Raw genomic sequence first — 19,482 nt, forward strand, 5'->3', positions numbered from 1 at the left:
TAGAGCATTGTAAATTGCCCTTAGCTCCAGTATATTTATGTGGAGAAAAATCTCCAGACTTGATCACACTCCCTGGAAATTTTTTCCCTGTGTGACTGCTCCCCAGCCTCTCAGGCTGGCCTCCGTGGTCACCCGCATCCAATCCTGAATGCCGAATCTGCGGCCCTCTAGAAGATGAGCACTCTGTAACCACCACAGGAGAGACACCCTTGTCCTTGGAGATAGGGTTATCCGCTGATGCATCTGAAAATGCGATCCGGACCATTTGTCCAGCAGATCCCACTGAAAAGTTCTTGCGTGGAATCTGCCGAATGGAATCGCTTCGTAATAAGCCACCATTTTTCCCAGGACTCTTGTGCAATGATGCACTGACACTTTTCCTGGTTTTAGGAGGTTCCTGACTAGCTCGGATAACTCCCTGGCTTTCTCCTCCGGGAGAAACACCTTTTTCTGGACTGTGTCCAGAACCATCCCTAGGAACAGCAGACGTGTCGTCGGAAACGGCTGTGATTTTGGATATTTAGAATCCACCCGTGCTGTCGTAGAACTACTTGAGATAGTGCTACTCCGACTTCCAACTGTTCTCTGGACCTTGCCCTTATCAGGAGATCGTCCAAGTAAGGGATAATTAAGACGCCTTTTCTTTGAAGAAGAATCATCATTTTGGCCATTACTTTGGTAAAGACCCGGGGTGCCGTGGACAATCCAAACGGCAGCGTCTGAAACTGATAGTGACAGTTCCGTACCACGAACCTGAGGTACCCTTGGTGAGAAGGGCAATTTGGGACATGGAGGTAAGCATCCTTGATGTCCAGGGACACCATATAGTCCCCTTCTTCCTGGTTCGCTATCACTGCTCTGAGTGACTCCATCTTGATTTGAACCTTTGTATGTAAGTGTTCAAAGATTTCCCATTTAGAATAGGTCTCACCGAGCCGTCTGGCTTCAGTACCACAATATAGTGTGGAATAATACCCCTTTCCTTGTTGTAGGAGGGGTACTTTGATTATCACCTGCTGGGAATACAGCTTGTGAATTGTTTCCAATACTGCCTCCCTGTCGGAGGAAGACGTTGGTAAAGCAGACATCAGGAGCCTGCGAGGGGGAGACGTCTCGAATCTCTGTACCCCTGGGATACTACTTGTAGGATCCAGGGGTCCACTTGCGAGTGAGCCCACTACGCGCTGAAACTCTTGAGACGACCCCCCACCGCACTTGAGTCCGCTTGTACGGCCCCAGCGTCATGCTGAGGACTTGGCAGAAGCTGTGGAGGGCTTCTGTTCCTGGGAATGGGCTGCCTGCTGCAGTCTTCTTCCCTTTCCTCTATCCCTGGGCAGATATGACTGGCCTTTTGCCCGCTTGCCCTTATGGGGACGAAAGGACTGAGGCTGAAAAGACGGTGTCTTTTTCTGCTGAGATGTGATTTGGGGTAAAAAAGGTGGATTTTCCAGCTGTTGCCGAGGCCACCAGGTCCGATGGACCGACCCCAAATAACTCCTCCCCTTTATACGGCAATACTTCCATGTTGGAATCTGCATCACCTGACCACTGTTGTGTCCATAAACATCTTCTGGCAGATATGGACATCGCACTTACTCTTGATGCCAGAGTGCAAATATCCCTCTGTGCATCTCGCATATATAGAAATGCATCCTTTAAATGCTCTATAGTCAATAAAATACTGTCCCTGTCAAGGGTATCAATATTTTCAGTCAGGGAATTACCAAGCCACCCCAGCGCTGCACATCCAGGCTGAGGCGATCGCTGGTCGCAGTATAACAGCAGTATGTGTGTATATACCTTTTTAGGATATTTTCCAGCCTCTCAGCTGGCTCCTTGAGGGCGGCCCTATCTGGAGACGGTACCGCCACTTGTTTTGATAAGCGTGTGAGCGCCTTATCCACCCTAAAGGGTGTTTCCCAACGCGCCCCAACTTCTGGCGGGAAAGGGTATACCGCCAATAATTTTCTATCGGGGGAAACCCACGCATCATCACACACTTCATTTAATTTATCTGATTCAGGAAAAACTACAGGTAGTTTTTTCACACCCCACATAATACCCTTCTTGTGGTACTTGTAGTATCAGAAATATGTAACACCTCCTTCATTGCCCTTAACATGTAACGTGTGGCCCTAAAGGAAAATACGTTTGTTTCTTCACCGTCGACACTGGAGTCAGTGTCTGTGTCTGTGTCGACCGACTGAGGTAAATGAGCGTTTTACAGCCCCTGACGGTGTTTGAGACGCCTGGACAGGTACTAATTTGTTTGCCGGCCGTCTCATGTCGTCAACCGACCTTGCAGCGTGTTGACATTATCACGTAATTCCTTAAATAAGCCATCCATTCCGGTGTCGACTCCCTAGAGAGTGACATCACCATTTCAGGAAATTGCTCCGCCTCCTCACCAACATCGTCCTCATACATGTCGACACACACGTACCGACACACAGCACACACACAGGGAATGCTCTGATAGAGGACAGGACCCCACTAGCCCTTTGGGGAGACAGAGGGAGAGTTTGCCAGCACACACCAAAAACGCTATAATTATACAGGGACAACCTTTATATAAGTGTTTTTCCCTTATAGCATTTTAATATATATATACATATCGCCAAATAAGTGCCCCCCCTCTCTGTTTTAACCCTGTTTCTGTAGTGCAGTGCAGGGGAGAGCCTGGGAGCCTTCCCACCAGCATTTCTGTGAGGGAAAATGGCGCTGTGTGCTGAGGAGAATAGGCCCCGCCCCCTTTTCGGCGGGCTTCTTCTCCCGTTTTTCTGAGACCTGGCAGGGGTTAAATACATCCATATAGCCCCCAGGGGCTATATGTGATGTATTTTTAGCCAGAATAAGGTACTATCATTGCTGCCCAGGGCGCCCCCCCCCAGCGCCCTGCACCCTCAGTGACCGCTGCTATGAAGTGTGCTGACAACAATGGCGCACAGCTGCAGTGCTGTGCGCTACCTTATGAAGACTGAAGAGTCTTCTGCCGCCGTTTCTGGACCTCTTCACTTTTCGGCATCTGCAAGGGGGTCGGCGGCGCGGCTCCGGGACGAACCCCAGGGTGAGACCTGTGTTCCGACTCCCTCTGGAGCTAATGGTGTCCAGTAGCCTAAGAAGCCAATCCATCCTGCACGCAGGTGAGTTCACTTCTCTCCCCTAAGTCCCTCGTAGCAGTGAGCCTGTTGCCAGCAGGACTCACTGAAAATAAAAAACCTAACAAACTTTTACTCTAAGCAGCTCTTTAGGAGAGCCACCTAGATTGCACCCTTCTCGGCCGGGCACAAAAATCTAACTGAGGCTTGGAGGAGGGTCATAGGGGGAGGAGCCAGTGCACACCACCTGATCCTAAAGCTTTTACTTTTGTGCCCTGTCTCCTGCGGAGCCGCTATTCCCCATGGTCCTGACGGAGTCCCCAGCATCCACTTAGGACGTTAGAGAAACAAAGAGTTGCAGATTCACACTACCGATGTCATTCGTGTTTAATCTCCCACCAAATCCCGACAATTACGAATCTTAGTAACTATACCCCCGTGTATGAAGCTATCTGCAGTGATGTTTGGAAGAAATTACTTGAGCTGTACACAAGGGGGCAGCACTATCACATCTGCTAAATCACAATTAAGTACAACATGAATAATGAGTAAACAAAGTTGCAAGAAGTAACTAGAATAGACTAAATATCTGCACTTGTCCTGAAGAACGTCAGTTGTACCTTAACTCTCATTTTATCATGACTATGGCGGTTATTCAGGCAATTTCCCCATGACGCATTGGCTAAACAATGAACGCGCAGGTCCCATCCTGTGCGTTTTACGGCCTAGCCGATGCGACCACATCACAGTGGCTGTGAACACCTCCATCGGATTGACAGCGCGGGCAGGGATGGACCGTTGCAGGGGAGGCATGGATAAAACGGGGGCGGTACGGTGGTGTTTTCGGGGCAGCATCGTGACGTAACACGCAGCTGCTCCGATGAAGAAAATGCCGGTGGGCCGTCTGCCTTCGCAGCTGGGCTGGGAGGCAAGGATCATCCACATTTGCAGGCGACCGCAATAAAAATTGCGGTCGCAGTCACTGGGCAGGCCATTCAACATGCTGGGCGGCCTTGCCCTACAATGGGTGACTCCCATCATGGGATAGAAAGGATTGCAGATTCTGCTTTTTATCATAATCTGCAATCCAACCTGAATAACCCCCTATATACATTATATACTTTAATCCAAAATAGGTACAGATAATGTTCGCCCGACTGTGTCCGTTTTAGCCATGCTACTGATGAAAGCCAATAGAATGGCTGAAATGGACGTTGCCAAGTGGACCTTACCTGTACCTGTGTTGCCTATGTTGGACAAAAATTCCAGCTGTGCTTTATAATGTCACCGTGTATAATGACTTCACCTTAGTGATGTAGACTTGGCTGCTAAGGGTAGGTACATCTAGAATGCAGGATGCTATATATAAAAGATAATGTTCTGATATGACAAGTTATTATAAAATCCATCAAATAATATAAAACTAGCTGATATGCCCGGTTTCAACTGGGCAAAGGCTTGCTGGGCAGAACATTTTACCCCTCTTCACCCCCTTAGGAGTTGAATTTAAAAAATATCCTTGCTTAGCGGGTGGCTGCAAATAACGGTCACAGTTTCCAGACCACCCACGGGTCACATGTTTCTGTGTACCTGCTGGGTAACCTGGGACAGTTCACAAACTGTCACATTTTCTAGAGCACAATGGTGACGCATCGTAAACGGCAAGCGGACGTTTTGCCAAATAACTCCGAAACAAAGTAACCAATTCCAACGGTAATATTTTTCTGAAAATCTATTGGCCAAGACCTTTAATTTGGCATATGATGTACCCTGCTCAGACAACGGCATCATAGAAATACATTTATGTCACTCAAAAAGGTCGTCCTTCTGCTATTAACATATAGATATTGTTTGTCTGAGACTAGAAAGTAAAGCTACTGGATATAATGATGGGGTAATAGCACTTACTGGAGATGTAGTACGACCTCGTCAATGTCAGACACCTTAAGCTTGTCCTTCAGCTCCTCAAGCTCCTCTCTGATGCTGGAGTCCATTGAGAGGGAGGAGAGGGGTCTGTAGAGAGACATCTGAGAGTCAGCATTAGACAACACATCACAACATTATTTCAGCATCACACAGGTGGTCATTCCGAGTTGAACGCTCGCTAGCAGTTTTTAGCAGCCGTGCAAACGCTAAGCCTCCTCCCTCTGGGAGTGTATCTTAGCTTAACAGAAGTGCTAACGAAAGGATCGCAGAGCGGCTGCAAAATAATTTCGAACAATATATTATACTAAAACACAGCGCTTGCTACCACCAAAAAAAGATTAATATATATATATATAAAAATATCCAAGAAGGATTCCTGCGTCTCCCACTGGTGACACTGTATCACCAAAGGTAAACAATATGGAAAAAGACAATATACACTATCAAGGGAGCGCTTAAATCGTATTGGATTTTAAATATATTTATTTTGTTTTGTTCATATTCCTTTTATAACATAAAACATAAAACCATATGTAGATACAAATTGATATATTCAAATAATCCGATCCACATGCAATATCCACATACAAGAACTCCTATAAAATTGCCCTTTAAAAATAATAAAAAGTGTCCATGAGTTGTCTTTTGTATATATACTTAATAGCAATTGCTACATGAACAGCTGTTCCTTGTAAGTACCGGAATGTAAAGTGCAGTTTATTGATTTTAGCCACTTTGATCCAATTATTAGAGTTTATCAGGGGGAGAGCGCTGTGTATTGTGCTGTCCACAGCGGTATGCTACGACCCCAATTAGTATATCGTCATATTGAAACACTTTAGCCAGAATAAAGGTGTAGATCAGTAGCTTCACTCACTTGTGAGCTTACTTGTTGCTAACAGGGAGAGTCCGCTATGTTGATTATTAGCTGCGGCAATGCACTTCACCCCTGTGTTGTCTAGCAACTGTGTAAATCACTGGTTACTCACGGCTGCAGCGGCTTTGAAATAGACAGGGTGCGGACCTCCTTTGCTCGGTCTCGCTATAGCCTTTGCCCTGTTTGATGGTTTTTCGGTGCTCACTGGAACTGGATAACAGCGGGCAGTAGCTTGCAGATGCTGGTGCCTTCCTTACGCGTTTCTCCGCTAAATAGGCTGGCGGTTTCGTCAGAGGATATTCTAAACAGCAGCATTGGTGTGATTTTTATAGGACAATGGACCAATCGGAATGCTAATGTCATTAATTAGACACAGCTGTTGTCTAAACCACTACATATGTTTGGAACACGTATTTATCATTTAAAAAACACACATCATAAACAGTTCATCAATTCAGCATTTAAACTTTTCTTGGTGGTATAGTTATAAACCGCATACAATAGCTGCTTAAAAAATAAAAATATATAAAAACAGATACAAATAGAAACTGACCAGGAGATATAGTGAACAATTCCATTATAGATTTAACATATCCTAAAACCACATTGGATTTAAGAGAAACACTTGTGGCTCAGAGGGAATACAGCCGACCACTTATTCACATAGACCCGGGTTCAAATCCGGACAAACTCATCTTGGTCTTATATATAAAAATTATTATCTAGTAACACTAAATTATTAGTACAACACTTTTTACTAGCTAAATTCAGGAAATTATTGCAGTACACCTACTACTCTTATTTCTCTTTAGCATATTGATACCAAATATTTATATGCTTATGTGTACAAATATGTGTCAATTATGTGTCTGTTTAGCTTTTCACAACCTAACTCCATACAACAGCACACTCTAATTTAACCTATCAGGCACAGCAGATATCTGTTGTAAATTATATTTGCCCTAAAGATAAAATCTTAATAAGAGCAAAATAACTCTCCAAAAATAGAGGGAAATAGATTAGATTTATGAAAGTACCTAATTGTTGTTATCCTCAAATATCGGAATCTTAAGATACTGATTATATTATAATATATATATATATATATATATATATAAGACCAAGATGAGTTTGTCCGGATTTGAACCCGGGTCTATGTGAATAAGTGGTCGGCTGTATTCCCTCTGAGCCACAAGTGTTTCTCTTAAATCCAATGTGGTTTTAGGATATGTTAAATCTATAATGGAATTGTTCACTATATCTCCTGGTCAGTTTCTATTTGTATCTGTTATTATATATTTTTATTTTTTAAGCAGCTATTGTATGCGGTTTATAACTATACCACCAAGAAAAGTTTAAATGCTGAATTGATGAACTGTTTATGATGTGTGTTTTTTAAATGATAAATACGTGTTCCAAACATATGTAGTGGTTTAGACAACAGCTGTGTCTAATTAATGACATTAGCATTCCGATTGGTCCATTGTCCTATAAAAACCACACCAATGCTGCTGTTTAGAATATCCTCTGACGAAACCACCAGCCTATTTAGCGGAGAAACGCGTAAGGAAGGCACCAGCATCTGCAAGCTACTGCCCGCTGTTATCCAGTTCCAGTGAGCACCGAAAAACCATCAAACAGGGCAAAGGCTATAGCGAGACCGAGCAAAGGAGGTCCGCACCCTGTCTATTTCAAAGCCGCTGCAGCCGTGAGTAACCAGTGATTTACACAGTTGCTAGACAACACAGGGGTGAAGTGCATTGCCGCAGCTAATAATCAACATAGCGGACTCTCCCTGTTAGCAACAAGTAAGCTCACAAGTGAGTGAAGCTACTGATCTACACCTTTATTCCGGCTAAAGAGTTTCAATATGACGATATACTAATTGGGGTCGTAGCATACCGCTGTGGACAGCACAATACACAGCGCTCTCCCCCTGATAAACTCTAATAATTGGATCAAAGTGGCTAAAATCAATAAACTGCACTTTACATTCCGGTACTTACAAGGAACAGCTGTTCATGTAGCAATTGCTATTAAGTATATATACAAAAGACAACTCATGGACACTTTTTATTATTTTTAAAGGGCAATTTTATAGGAGTTCTTGTATGTGGATATTGCATGTGGATCGGATTATTTGAATATATCAATTTGTATCTACATATGGTTTTATGTTTTATGTTATAAAAGGAATATGAACAAAACAAAATAAATATATTTAAAATCCAATACGATTTAAGCGCTCCCTTGATAGTGTATATTGTCTTTTTCCATATTGTTTACCTTGGGTGATACAGTGTCACCAGTGGAAGACGCAGGAATCCTTCTTGGATATTTTTATATATATATATTAATCTTTTTTTTGGTGGTAGCAAGCGCTGTGTTTTAGTATAATATATTGTTGGTAATTTATAATTAACTGGATTTTTTCGTAGCAGCTTGCACGCATAACTGTATAGAAAGTTTATATACTTTCAGAGTAAAGTATGGCTTCATTTAGGAGCATATCTGAGAGACTGACCAGGAGACAAACGTTGATGACTAGTAATGATGTTAACCCTCTAGAGGGTGTCAAAGTCAGAAAAATATCACTATGCACACTGCCATATTTGCACCTCATATGTGTCCCTGCTGCGCATGCGTGCGCTCTCCCGTACGTGCGCATACTCGCTGTTGCGGGCACCCGCAGGCGCACGGTATGCGCATTTACGGTAGAGATTGTATGCGTCTAGCGGGCGACTCGTTCGTTACATATTTTCACCATATAATGTATTTTGTAGATTATGGTCCCTTTGATAGAATCTGAAAGTTTGGTTAATGTAGAATGTTCATGGACAGAGAAATCCCTCTTTGTTTGATACGAAGGGTCAGACAGGAGTAATACAGTGGTGTTTAGTATCCATCGGAAGAGTATTTAATTAGCAATATTCCGGTGTTGGTTTGAAGCGAATTAATCGCTCGTGCGAATAGTTATGGACATAAGAAGTTTATGTCCATTTACTATTATTTGCACTTACTTATCCATGCGGCGGAAAAATAAGAATTTACTTACCGATAATTCTATTTCTCGGAGTCCGTAGTGGATGCTGGGGTTCCTGAAAGGACCATGGGGAATAGCGGCTCCGCAGGAGACAGGGCACAAAAGTAAAGCTTTCCGATCAGGTGGTGTGCACTGGCTCCTCCCCCTATGACCCTCCTCCAAGCCAGTTAGGTACTGTGCCCGGACGAGCGTACACAATAAGGGAGGAATTTTGAATCCCGGGTAAGACTCATACCAGCCACACCAATCACACCGTACAACTTGTGATCTAAACCCAGTTAACAGTATGATAACAGCGGAGCCTCTGAAAAGATGGCTCACAACAATAATAACCCGATTTTTGTAACTATGTACAAGTATTGCAGATAATCCGCACTTGGGATGGGCGCCCAGCATCCACTACGGACTCCGAGAAATAGAATTATCGGTAAGTAAATTCTTATTTTCTCTATCGTCCTAGTGGATGCTGGGGTTCCTGAAAGGACCATGGGGATTATACCAAAGCTCCCAAACGGGCGGGAGAGTGCGGATGACTCTGCAGCACCGAATGAGAGAACTCCAGGTCCTCCTTAGCCAGGGTATCAAATTTGTAGGATTTTACAAACGTGTTTGCCCCTGACTAAATAACCGCTCGGCAAAGTTGTAAAGCCGAGACCCCTCGGGCAGCCGCCCAAGATGAGCCCACCTTCCTTGTGGAATGGGCATTTACATATTTTGGCTGTGGCAGGCCTGCCACAGAATGTGCAAGCTGAAATGTATTACACATCCAACTAGCAATAGTCTGCTTAAAAGCAAGAGCACCCAGTTTGTTGGGTGCATACAGGATAACAGCAAGTCAGTTTTCCTGACTCCAGCCGTCCTGGAACCTATATTTTCAGCGCCCTGACAACATCTAGCAACTTGGAGTCCTCCAAGTCCCTAGTAGGTGCAAGGCACCACAATAAGCTGGTTCAGGTGAAACACTGACACCACCTTAGGGAGAGAACTGGGGACGAGTCCGCAGCTCTGCCCTGTCCGAATGGACAAACAAATATGGGCTTTTTTGAGAAAAAAACCACCAATTTGACACTCGCCTGGTCCAGGCCAGGGCCAAGAACATGGTCACTTTTCATGTGAGATGCTTCAAATCCACAGATTTGACTGGTTTTAAACCAATGTGATTTGAAGAATCCCAGAACTACGTTGAGATCCCACAGTGCCACTGGAGGCACAAAAGAGGGTTGTATATGCAATACTCCCTTGACAAAGTTCTGGACTTCAGGAACTGAAGCCAATTCTTTCTGGAAGAAAATTGACAGGGCCGAAATTTGAACCTTAATGGACCCCAATTTGAGGCCCATAGACACTCCTGTTTGCAGGAAATGCAGGAATCGACCGAGTTGAAATTTCTTTGTGGGGCCTTCCTGGCCTCACACCACGCAACATATTTTCGCCACATGTGGTGATAATGTTGTGCGGTCACCTCCTTTCTGGCTTTGACCAGGGTAGGAATGACCTCTTCCGGAATGCCTTTTTCCCTTAGGATCCGGCGTTCCACCGCCATGCCAACAAACGCAGCTGCGGTAAGTCTTGGAACAGACATGGTACTTGCTGAAGCAAGTCCCTTCTTAGCGGCAGAGGCCATAAGACCTCTGTAAACATCTCTTGAAGTTCCGGGTACCAAGTCCTTCTTGGCCAATCCGGAGCCATGAGTATAGTTCTTACTCCTCTACGTCTTATAATTCTCAGCACCTTAGGTATGAGAAGCAGAGGAGGGAACACATACACCGACTGGTACACCCACGGTGTTACCAGAACGTCCACAGCTATTGCCTGAGGGTCTCTTGACCTGGCGCAATACCTGTCCCGTTTTTTGTTCAGACGGGACGCCATCATGTCCACCTTTGGTATTTCCCAACGGTTTACAATCATGTGGAAAAAACTTCCCGATGAAGTTTCCACTCTCCCGGGTGGAGGTCGTGCCTGCTGAGGAAGTCTGCTTCCCAGTTTCCATTCCCGGGATGAAACACTGCTGACAGTGCTATCACATGATTTTCCGCCCAGCGAAAAGTCCTTGCAGTTTTTGCCATTGCCCTCCTGCTTCTTGTGTCGCCCTGTCTGTTTACGTGGGCGACTGCCGTGATGTTTTTCCCACTGGATCAATACCGGCTGACCTTGAAGCAGAGGTCTTGCTAAGCTTAGAGCATTATAAATTTACCCTTAGCTCCAGTATATTTATGTGGAGAAAAGTCTCCAGACTTGATCACACTCCCTGGAAATTTTTTCCTTGTGTGACTGCTCCCCAGCCTCTCGGGCTGGGCTCCGTGGTCACCAGCATCCAATCCTGAATGCCGAATCTGCGGCCCTCTAGAAGATGAGCACTCTATAACCACCACAGGAGAGACACCCTTGTCCTTGGATATAGGGTTATCCGCTGATGCATCTGAAGATGCGATCCGGACCATTTGTCCAGCAGATCCCACTGAAAAGTTCTTGCGTGAAATCTGCCGAATGGAATTGCTTCGTAGGAAGCCACCATTTTCTACCAGGACCCTTGTGCAATGATGCACTGTTTTTAGGAGGTTCCTGACTAGCTCGGATAACTCCCTGGCTTTCTCTTTCGGGAGAAACACCTTTTTCTGGACTGTGTCCAGAATCATCCCTAGGCACAGCAGACGTGTCGTCGGGATCAGCTGCGATTTTGGAATATTTAGAATCCACCCGTGCTGTTGTAGCAGTATCCGAGATAGTGCTACTCCTACCTCCAACTGTTCCCTGGACTATGCCCTTATCAGGAGATCGTCCAAGTAAGGGATAATTAAGACGCCTTTTCTTCGAAGAAGAATCATCATTTCGGCCATTACCTTAGTAAAGACGCGGGGTGCCGTGGACAATCCAAACGGCAGCGTCTGAAACTGATAGTGACAGTTCTGCACCACGAACCTGAGGTACCCTTAGTGAGAAGGGCAAATTTGGGACATAGAGGTAAGCATCCCTGATGTCCCGGGACACTATATAGTCCCCTTCTTCCTGTTCGTTATCACTGCTCTGAGTGACTCCATCTTGATTTGAACCTTTGTAAGTGTTCAAAAAATTTTTAGATTTAGAATAAGTCTCACCTAGCCTTCTGGCTTCAGTACCACAATATAGTGTGGAATAATACCCCTTTTCTTGTAGTAGGAGGGGTAATTTAATTATCACCTGCTGGGAATACAGCTTGTGAATTTTTTTTTTTTTTTTCCATACTGCCTCCTTGTCGGAGGGAGACCTTGGTAAAGCAGACTTCAGGAGCCTGCGAAGGGGAAACGTCTCGACATTCCAATCTGTACCCCTGGGATACTACTTGTAGGATCCAGGGGTCCTGTACGGTCTCAGCGCCATGCTGAGAACTTGTCAGAAGCGGTGGAACGCTTCTGTTCCTGGGAATGGGCTGCCTGCTGCAGTCTTCTTCCCTTTCCTCTATCCCTGGGCAGATATGATCTTATAGGGACGAAAGGACTGAGGCTGAAAAGACGGTGTCTTTTTCTGCAGAGATGTGACTTAGGGTAAAAACGGTGGATTTTCCAGCAGTTGCCGTGGCCACCAGGTCCGATGGACCGACCCCAAATAACTCCTCTTCCTTTATACGGCAATACACCTTTGTGCCGTTTGGAATCTGCATCACCTGACCACTGTCGTGTCCATAACATCTTCTGGCAGTTATGGACATCGCATTTACTCTTGATGCCAGAGTGCAAATATCCCTCTGTGCATCTCGCATATATAGAAATGCATCCTTTAAATGCTCTATAGTCAATAAAATACTGTCCCTGTCAAGGGTATCAATATTTTTAGTCAGGGAATCCGACCAAGCCACCCCAGCTCTGCACATCCAGGCTGAGGCGATCGCTGGTCGCAGTATAACACCAGTATGTGTGTATATACTTTTTATGATATTTTCCAGCCTCCTGTCAGCTGGTCCTTGAGGACGGCCCTATCTATAGACGGTACCGCCACTTGTTTTGATAAGCGTGTGAGCGCCTTATCCACCCTAAGGGGTGTTTCCCAACGCGCCCTAACTTCTGGCGGGAAAGGGTATACCGCCCATAATTTTCTATCGGGGGGAACCCACGCATCATCACACACTTTATTTAATTTATCTGATTCAGGAAAAACTATGGTAGTTTTTTCACATCCCACATAATACCCTCTTTTGTGGTACTTGTAGTATCAGAAATATGTAACACCTCCTTCATTACCTTTAACGTGTGGCCCTAATAAGGAATACGTTTGTTTATTCACCGTCGACACTGGATTCAGTGTCCCTGTCTGTGTCTGTGTCGACCGACTAAAGTAAACGGGCGTTTTAAAACCCCTGACGGTGTTTTTGAGACGTCTGGACCGGTACTAATTGTTTGTCGGCCGTCTCATGTCGTCAACCGACCTTGCAGCGTGTTGACATTATCACGGAATTCCCTAAATAAGCCATCCATTCCGGTGTCGACTCCCTAGAGAGTGACATCACCATTACAGGCAATTGCTCCGCCTCCTCACCAACATCGTCCTCCTACATGTCGACACACACGTACCGACACACAGCACACACACAGGGAATGCTCTGATAGAGGACAGGACCCACTAGCCCTTTGGAGAGACAGAGGGAGAGTTTGCCAGCACACACCAAAAACGCTATAATTATATAGGGACAACCTTATATAAGTGTTTTCCCTTATAGCATCTTTTTTATATATTTCTAACGCCAAATTAGTGCCCCCCCTCTCTGTTTTAACCCTGTTTCTGTAGTGCAGTGCAGGGGAGAGCCTGGGAGCCTTCCCTCCAGCCTTTCTGTGAGGGAAAATGGCGCTGTGTGCTGAGGAGATAGGCCCCGCCCCTTTTTCGGCGGCCTCGTCTCCCGCTCTTAACGGATTCTGGCAGGGGTTAAATATCTCCATATAGCCTCCGGAGGCTATATGTGAGGTATTTTTAGCCAAAATAGGTTTTCATTTGCCTCCCAGGGCGCCCCCCTCCCAGCGCCCTGCACCCTCAGTGACTGCCGTGTGAAGTGTGCTGAGAGGAAAATGGCGCACAGCTGCAGTGCTGTGCGCTACCTTTAGAAGACTGAGGAGTCTTCTGCCGCCGATTCTGGACCTCTTCTTATTTCAGCATCTGCAAGGGGGCCGGCGGCAAGGCTCCGGTGACCATCCAGGCTGTACCTGTGATCGTCCCTCTGGAGCTGATGTCCAGTAGCCAAGAAGCCAATCCATCCTGCACGCAGGTGAGTTCACTTCTTCTCCCCTAAGTCCCTCGTTGCAGTGATCCTGTTGCCAGCAGGACTCACTGTAAAATAAAAAACCTAAGCTAAACTTTTCTAAGCAGCTCTTTAGGAGAGCCACCTAGATTGCACCCTTCTCGGCCGGGCACAAAAATCTAACTGGCTTGGAGGAGGGTCATAGGGGGAGGAGCCAGTGCACACCACCTGATCGGAAAGCTTTACTTTTGTGCCCTGTCTCCTGCGGAGCCGCTATTCCCCATGGTCCTTTCAGGAACCCCAGCATCCACTAGGACGATAGAGAAACCTAGTTTCCCACCCACCTGAGCAGTTGGAAATTGTCACAGCCCACCTGTATGAATCAACCTATGACCTTTTGTTATAATGCGAGGAGGAATTCCTGTGTCCAATGAACAATGAGATTGTAGGGACCATTGAATTGTATTGTGTGTGGGGGCATAAATAGACAAGCCGATCACATCCAGCTCACTCTTCAACGGTTCTCATTGCTGATAATCGGGAGCTGGATGTCCAGAGGCGCATGCGATCGTTCCCCTTTGTGCGTAAGTTTTTCTCCGCAATCATATTGTCTTCCTTGTTATTCTGAGCCATATCTCTCCATATCTCTCTCTCTCTCTCACTCTCTCTCCTCTTTCTCTCGTATTCTCTTAAACGTAATAGTATTGTATTGTATTTCCTGTGTAGTTATCTGGTTAGTTAGTCTATGTTATATTGTAGTGTATGACTTGTATTGTATTAATTCTTTTGCAAGTATAACATTCATAATATATATATAAGGCGTTGGACCCTAAGCCCAGGTATCTGTGTATTTCTCATAGTGTTAAGTATTTTCAGAGCGTCAGTGACGCTCGAACAGCTTTTAAGATAAGCAGGCTACACAAGGTTGCATCTACACTCTATCATTACACTAAGGTTTTGCTGTATAATACGTTGTTTATGGTTTAGATATAAAGGTTTAACATTGTGAGCGTCTGCGCCGCTGGTGATCTCCTCGTGGTCCCGAGCGTCCGCTACGCTATAGCGAATCATTACGTTAGTCGGCAGCCAATAGCGTGCCTGCCTGTGATCTCTTGGCCATGAGCGAACGTGACGCTTGAGCGTCTCGACCACGGCTAAGCGATTGTTACGCAACGTGCGTACCCTTACGGTACTCCATACGTAAATAGCGTACAGTGTTCTTAGACCTCATAAAGGGTTTTATATAAGATAAATATTTAGCTTTATCAATTGGCGGCTCGTCCTGTCCTTCACATATCTCTGCTAGGTAATTTCAGCAGACATTATCCATCAGCAAAGGGCGGGAGATCATATTCTTCGCAGTGCTGACGGGATAAACGTCTGCTTCGCTTAGTAAAGGGTGCTGAGGGAATCCGGAACCGGAGGTAAGAACAACACGCTAGTGTCTTTTAAAACTGTTTATTTCTATCTTGCGTACGCACACACGCATATCTGCATTTCTTTTTCGTGTATTTTCATATATCACTCTCCTGTTTGCCATTTTATAAATTGATAAAACGTGCTAAGAGAGATTTGTCGCTATTTCATAGTTAAAGTGTAAAAGTAATGCATTAAGGGATAAAGTGTATAAAGTGTAAAGCACACACGCAGCTCTACCTAAAGGTACAAGGAGAGATTGGTGTGGGGTTCAGTAGAGGATCGAGGATCATCTACATTGATAAACGTGTACATTGTGTTACGGTGGACATTGGTTTTGTGTACACGTGTCTCTAACAAAGGGCTGAGACTCGCGTACGCAAAGGCCGACGCACGCAGCGTAAATTACGCAACGGAGCGTCTGCGTACGCCCACGTAACTCAAGTCACACGATAGTGTTGATTTTTAACAAGCGAAAAGGTGGCAACGTGATAAATAGCGCAACAGGCGATAAATAGCGCAACAGGCGATAAATAGCGCAATAGGCGATAAATAGCGCAAATCTATTTTAATATCCGAAATTTAAATTAACAGATCCTTCTCCAAATTAACAACACATCTGGTTTAAAGAAAATTTCTGCGCAGAAATAGAAATAGAAACAAAAGTGTATATGTGGTGAGTGAGTGTTTGTTTTTACAATTTTGGGGATTGAACCACAGAAATCATCGAGTTCTCGTGAAGGTACATACGTGTAAGTGACATGCACGGTGGCTAGGGAGGCATCTCTGGTTAAACATAAAATTTGAGCATTAGAGTGTAGCGGACCAGGAGGTATAGCAGACCAGGAGGTCAGACCAGGAGGTATAGCAGACCAGGAGGTCAGACCAGGAGGTCATATAACAGACCAGGAGGTCTAGGTACAAAGAAGTCCGCTATAGAGACAAGGCACAACACCAAGAAGGGTTGGTGCAACACCCATATAGGCCATAAAAGCTCAGGCTGAAGGAATTCGCAGCTGCCGAATGTCGATTCCACTGGTCGCTCCGTACATAAGATTAGTTGCTTATGTGCTGAACGACTGTACCGCACGTAATTGTGTGCATTAGTTAGTAACCTGACCAGTACCATTTGTGTACAAACCCGGTCACAAACGCTATTTGTACATTCTAACGTGATTTGGGTAATTTTTTATTTTTTCAAAAAGGGAAGTTCGCTGGTCACTCTAGAACTATCCGACAACCCCACCTTTACTGGAAAGGGTTAATGCTCTTCGGATCATACCTACATGTTCCAGTAAACTAAGGTTAATAGGGGCCCTGGGTCGAGTACGCCAGCACTATATCAGTGTGTGGGCATATTGGTCGGCGTGGGCGAGTGAGTGAGGTGCTCGGTAAACTTCACCGTCAACCTATCTTTGAATATTTTGGTTTTTTGTAAGGGTTCGCTGAACACCCTGATATAAAGGTCAGAGGTAGAGCAAGCAACACCTGCAAATTATGGGGGCCAGTTGTTCAGGAAGGGGGCGATCAACCTCGGTTCGGGTTGATTCTGTAAACCGACCAGTCGGGTCGGCAAGGTATGTAATGTGTGAAAAATACGGAAGACACACAGAAATTTTATGTGATGAATGGGAGAGAATGACTGTACATGACGGGGAGAAATTCCCAAGAATAGGTAGCTTTAGCCCAGAAGTGTTGCAAAATTTAAGGAGAAGGATAGGTCTTATTAAACCAGCAAAGAGACGGATCAAACATTATGATTATTTGCAGTTATGGCAACAGGAAAGAGAATTGCAAAGAGAGTTAACTGACATATCTGACTCTCATCTTGGGAGGAGAGATATGGCAATGGAGAGGATTATGGTTGCGGAGAAAGGCACAATGTTGAACAATAAAAACGCACTTAGCAACTGTAGTATGGATGATAAGAATAAGTGTAATAAACATAACAATGATAATTGTAATGCTGTTAAATGTACAACTATTAACCCGTGCAAGTTGCACCCCATGTCAAACTTCCCTCAGGAATACGAGCAAGAAAGTGAACCCAACACGATGTCGGCACCTCTTCCAGCAGCCATCACACAAGACATCCAGGTGGACGCGACCAAATCGGTAAAGGCAATAATCAAACCCCCTAACCTCAGGTGAGGTCGTGTCCACAGGTACGTACAATGTTTTATATCACGCACAAACAAATGTACCCCATATTGTAAGACCAAAACAAGGTGATGTAATTGAGTTTAGTCCTGTCAGGGTGATCACAGTCCCCAATGGGAAGACTGACGATCAGGGAACCATTCCCGTCCAGGACAGTGCAATGCGCTGTCCCTGGTCCCGGACCGAATTGAGATCAATTATGTCTGAATTTCCTGATCCTAGGAAAAATCTAGTTGCATGTCAAAGGTTTGTTAAAGAACTAGGAAACTCCACAGAACCCACCAACAAAGAGTGGCGTACAGTGCTGAGGGCATGTTTGCCCTCCAGTGTTGACCCTGCGAAATTTATTGCTGATTGTAAATTAGACACGGAGGTACCTTGTACGGAGGAACACAATCAGGAATGTATTAAGCAGATAAACCAACAGTTGGAAGTATATTTCCCAGCCATTGTCGAGTGGAACAAAATCTTCTCCATAAGACAAAACAAAGGGGAAAGTACTTCTAATTATTTCCATCGGGCATTACAGGACATGACTAGGTATACGGGTATAGAAAACATTGAAACAAGTGCACCGCACAGAGAAGTAGCAGTATCTGTGCTAATGGATGGTTTAAAGGAAGTGTTGAGAACAAGGATACAGATCACCAACCCAAACTGGAGAAATATCTCAGTGGCCGCATTAAGAGAGGCCGCTATTGATCATGATCGAAATATCACCAGGCACAGGGAGTCACAAAGTGATAAGTTAATGGCCGCAAGTATACAGGCCCTAACCACAAGACCACTCCAGCATAAGCCCCAAACCCCTGCGAGAAATTTAAAAGTGGAAATCTGTTATAATTGCCAGAAGGAAGGCCATTATGCAAGAGATTGTAGATCAGGAAGTAGACAAAAGTCACATCAGTCCCCTAGACAACAACATAACCATGATATCCAAGGAAGCAGGGAAGTACAGGGAAAACGGTTGATGGTGATGAGCATCCAAGCGTTTGAGGAGGCATCAAATCAACCAAGGCCCCATTTTACTGACACATGGAGGAAGCCCAGGGTTTGTTATCGTTGTAAAAGAGAAGGGCATTATGCCAGTAACTGTAACATCCCACGTAAGGTCAGACCCCCTAGACAATGAAAATGACACACCAAATTACAATCAGGGATCATATAGGAAGAATTTTGAGCCACACCCATGATATGTAGTCAGGAAAGGTGATCATTAGGACTGATGGTAAGCCTGAGGTAACAGTTAATAAATTGGGAGGTCATTCCCTGAAGACACAGGAATGACCGGGTGAAACGTTGTAAATGTATCTGTGAAATGTTTCTTTCTCTCTCTCCCCATCTCTGACGATTATTGGTAGGACTCAAACATTGCATATCTGCTTGGTCTTTGCAGAAGTCTACCAAACCCCAGCATGACCTACCCACATCAATGTATCCTGGCCAGATACAGAGGAGTATGGAGGTGCTGGTGGGAGGGACTGCGCAAGGAAACCATTGGACATGTAGATATGACAGCCTGATGATCTGACAATGTTTTAAAAATGTTTGAAAAAAAATGTTTTTCCCTGTTGTTGTTTATTGTTGATTTATGTGATATATACATATATGAACGGTTCTCTCTCCCTCTTGTTGTTTTTTTTCCTCTCCCTCTTCTCACCCATGTTTTTATGTTTTAAAGATGGTATGTCACACCTCAGTTAGACAAATGGTAATGCAAGATTTTTGCTCCTTACAGAAAGATCGCTGGTTTGGA

The 19,482-nt window shown here is 44.9% G+C and overlaps 1 protein-coding gene across 2 annotated transcripts in view; it reads right to left on the minus strand.

Moving 5' to 3' along the window:
* The window catches only part of CCDC24 (coiled-coil domain containing 24), a 93,118-nt gene that overhangs the window by 42,550 nt on the left and 31,086 nt on the right, over nucleotides 1–19,482 (minus strand). For both annotated transcript variants that reach the window (XM_063938699.1, XM_063938698.1), the window contains one exon: nucleotides 5,007–5,111. In XM_063938699.1, the coding sequence (XP_063794769.1) occupies nucleotides 5,007–5,111 (105 nt within the window). The remainder of the gene's footprint in view (nucleotides 1–5,006; nucleotides 5,112–19,482) is intronic.

Source organism: Pseudophryne corroboree, chromosome 9 (genome assembly GCF_028390025.1).
Source record: "Pseudophryne corroboree isolate aPseCor3 chromosome 9, aPseCor3.hap2, whole genome shotgun sequence".
Lineage (NCBI taxonomy): Eukaryota > Metazoa > Chordata > Amphibia > Anura > Myobatrachidae > Pseudophryne > Pseudophryne corroboree.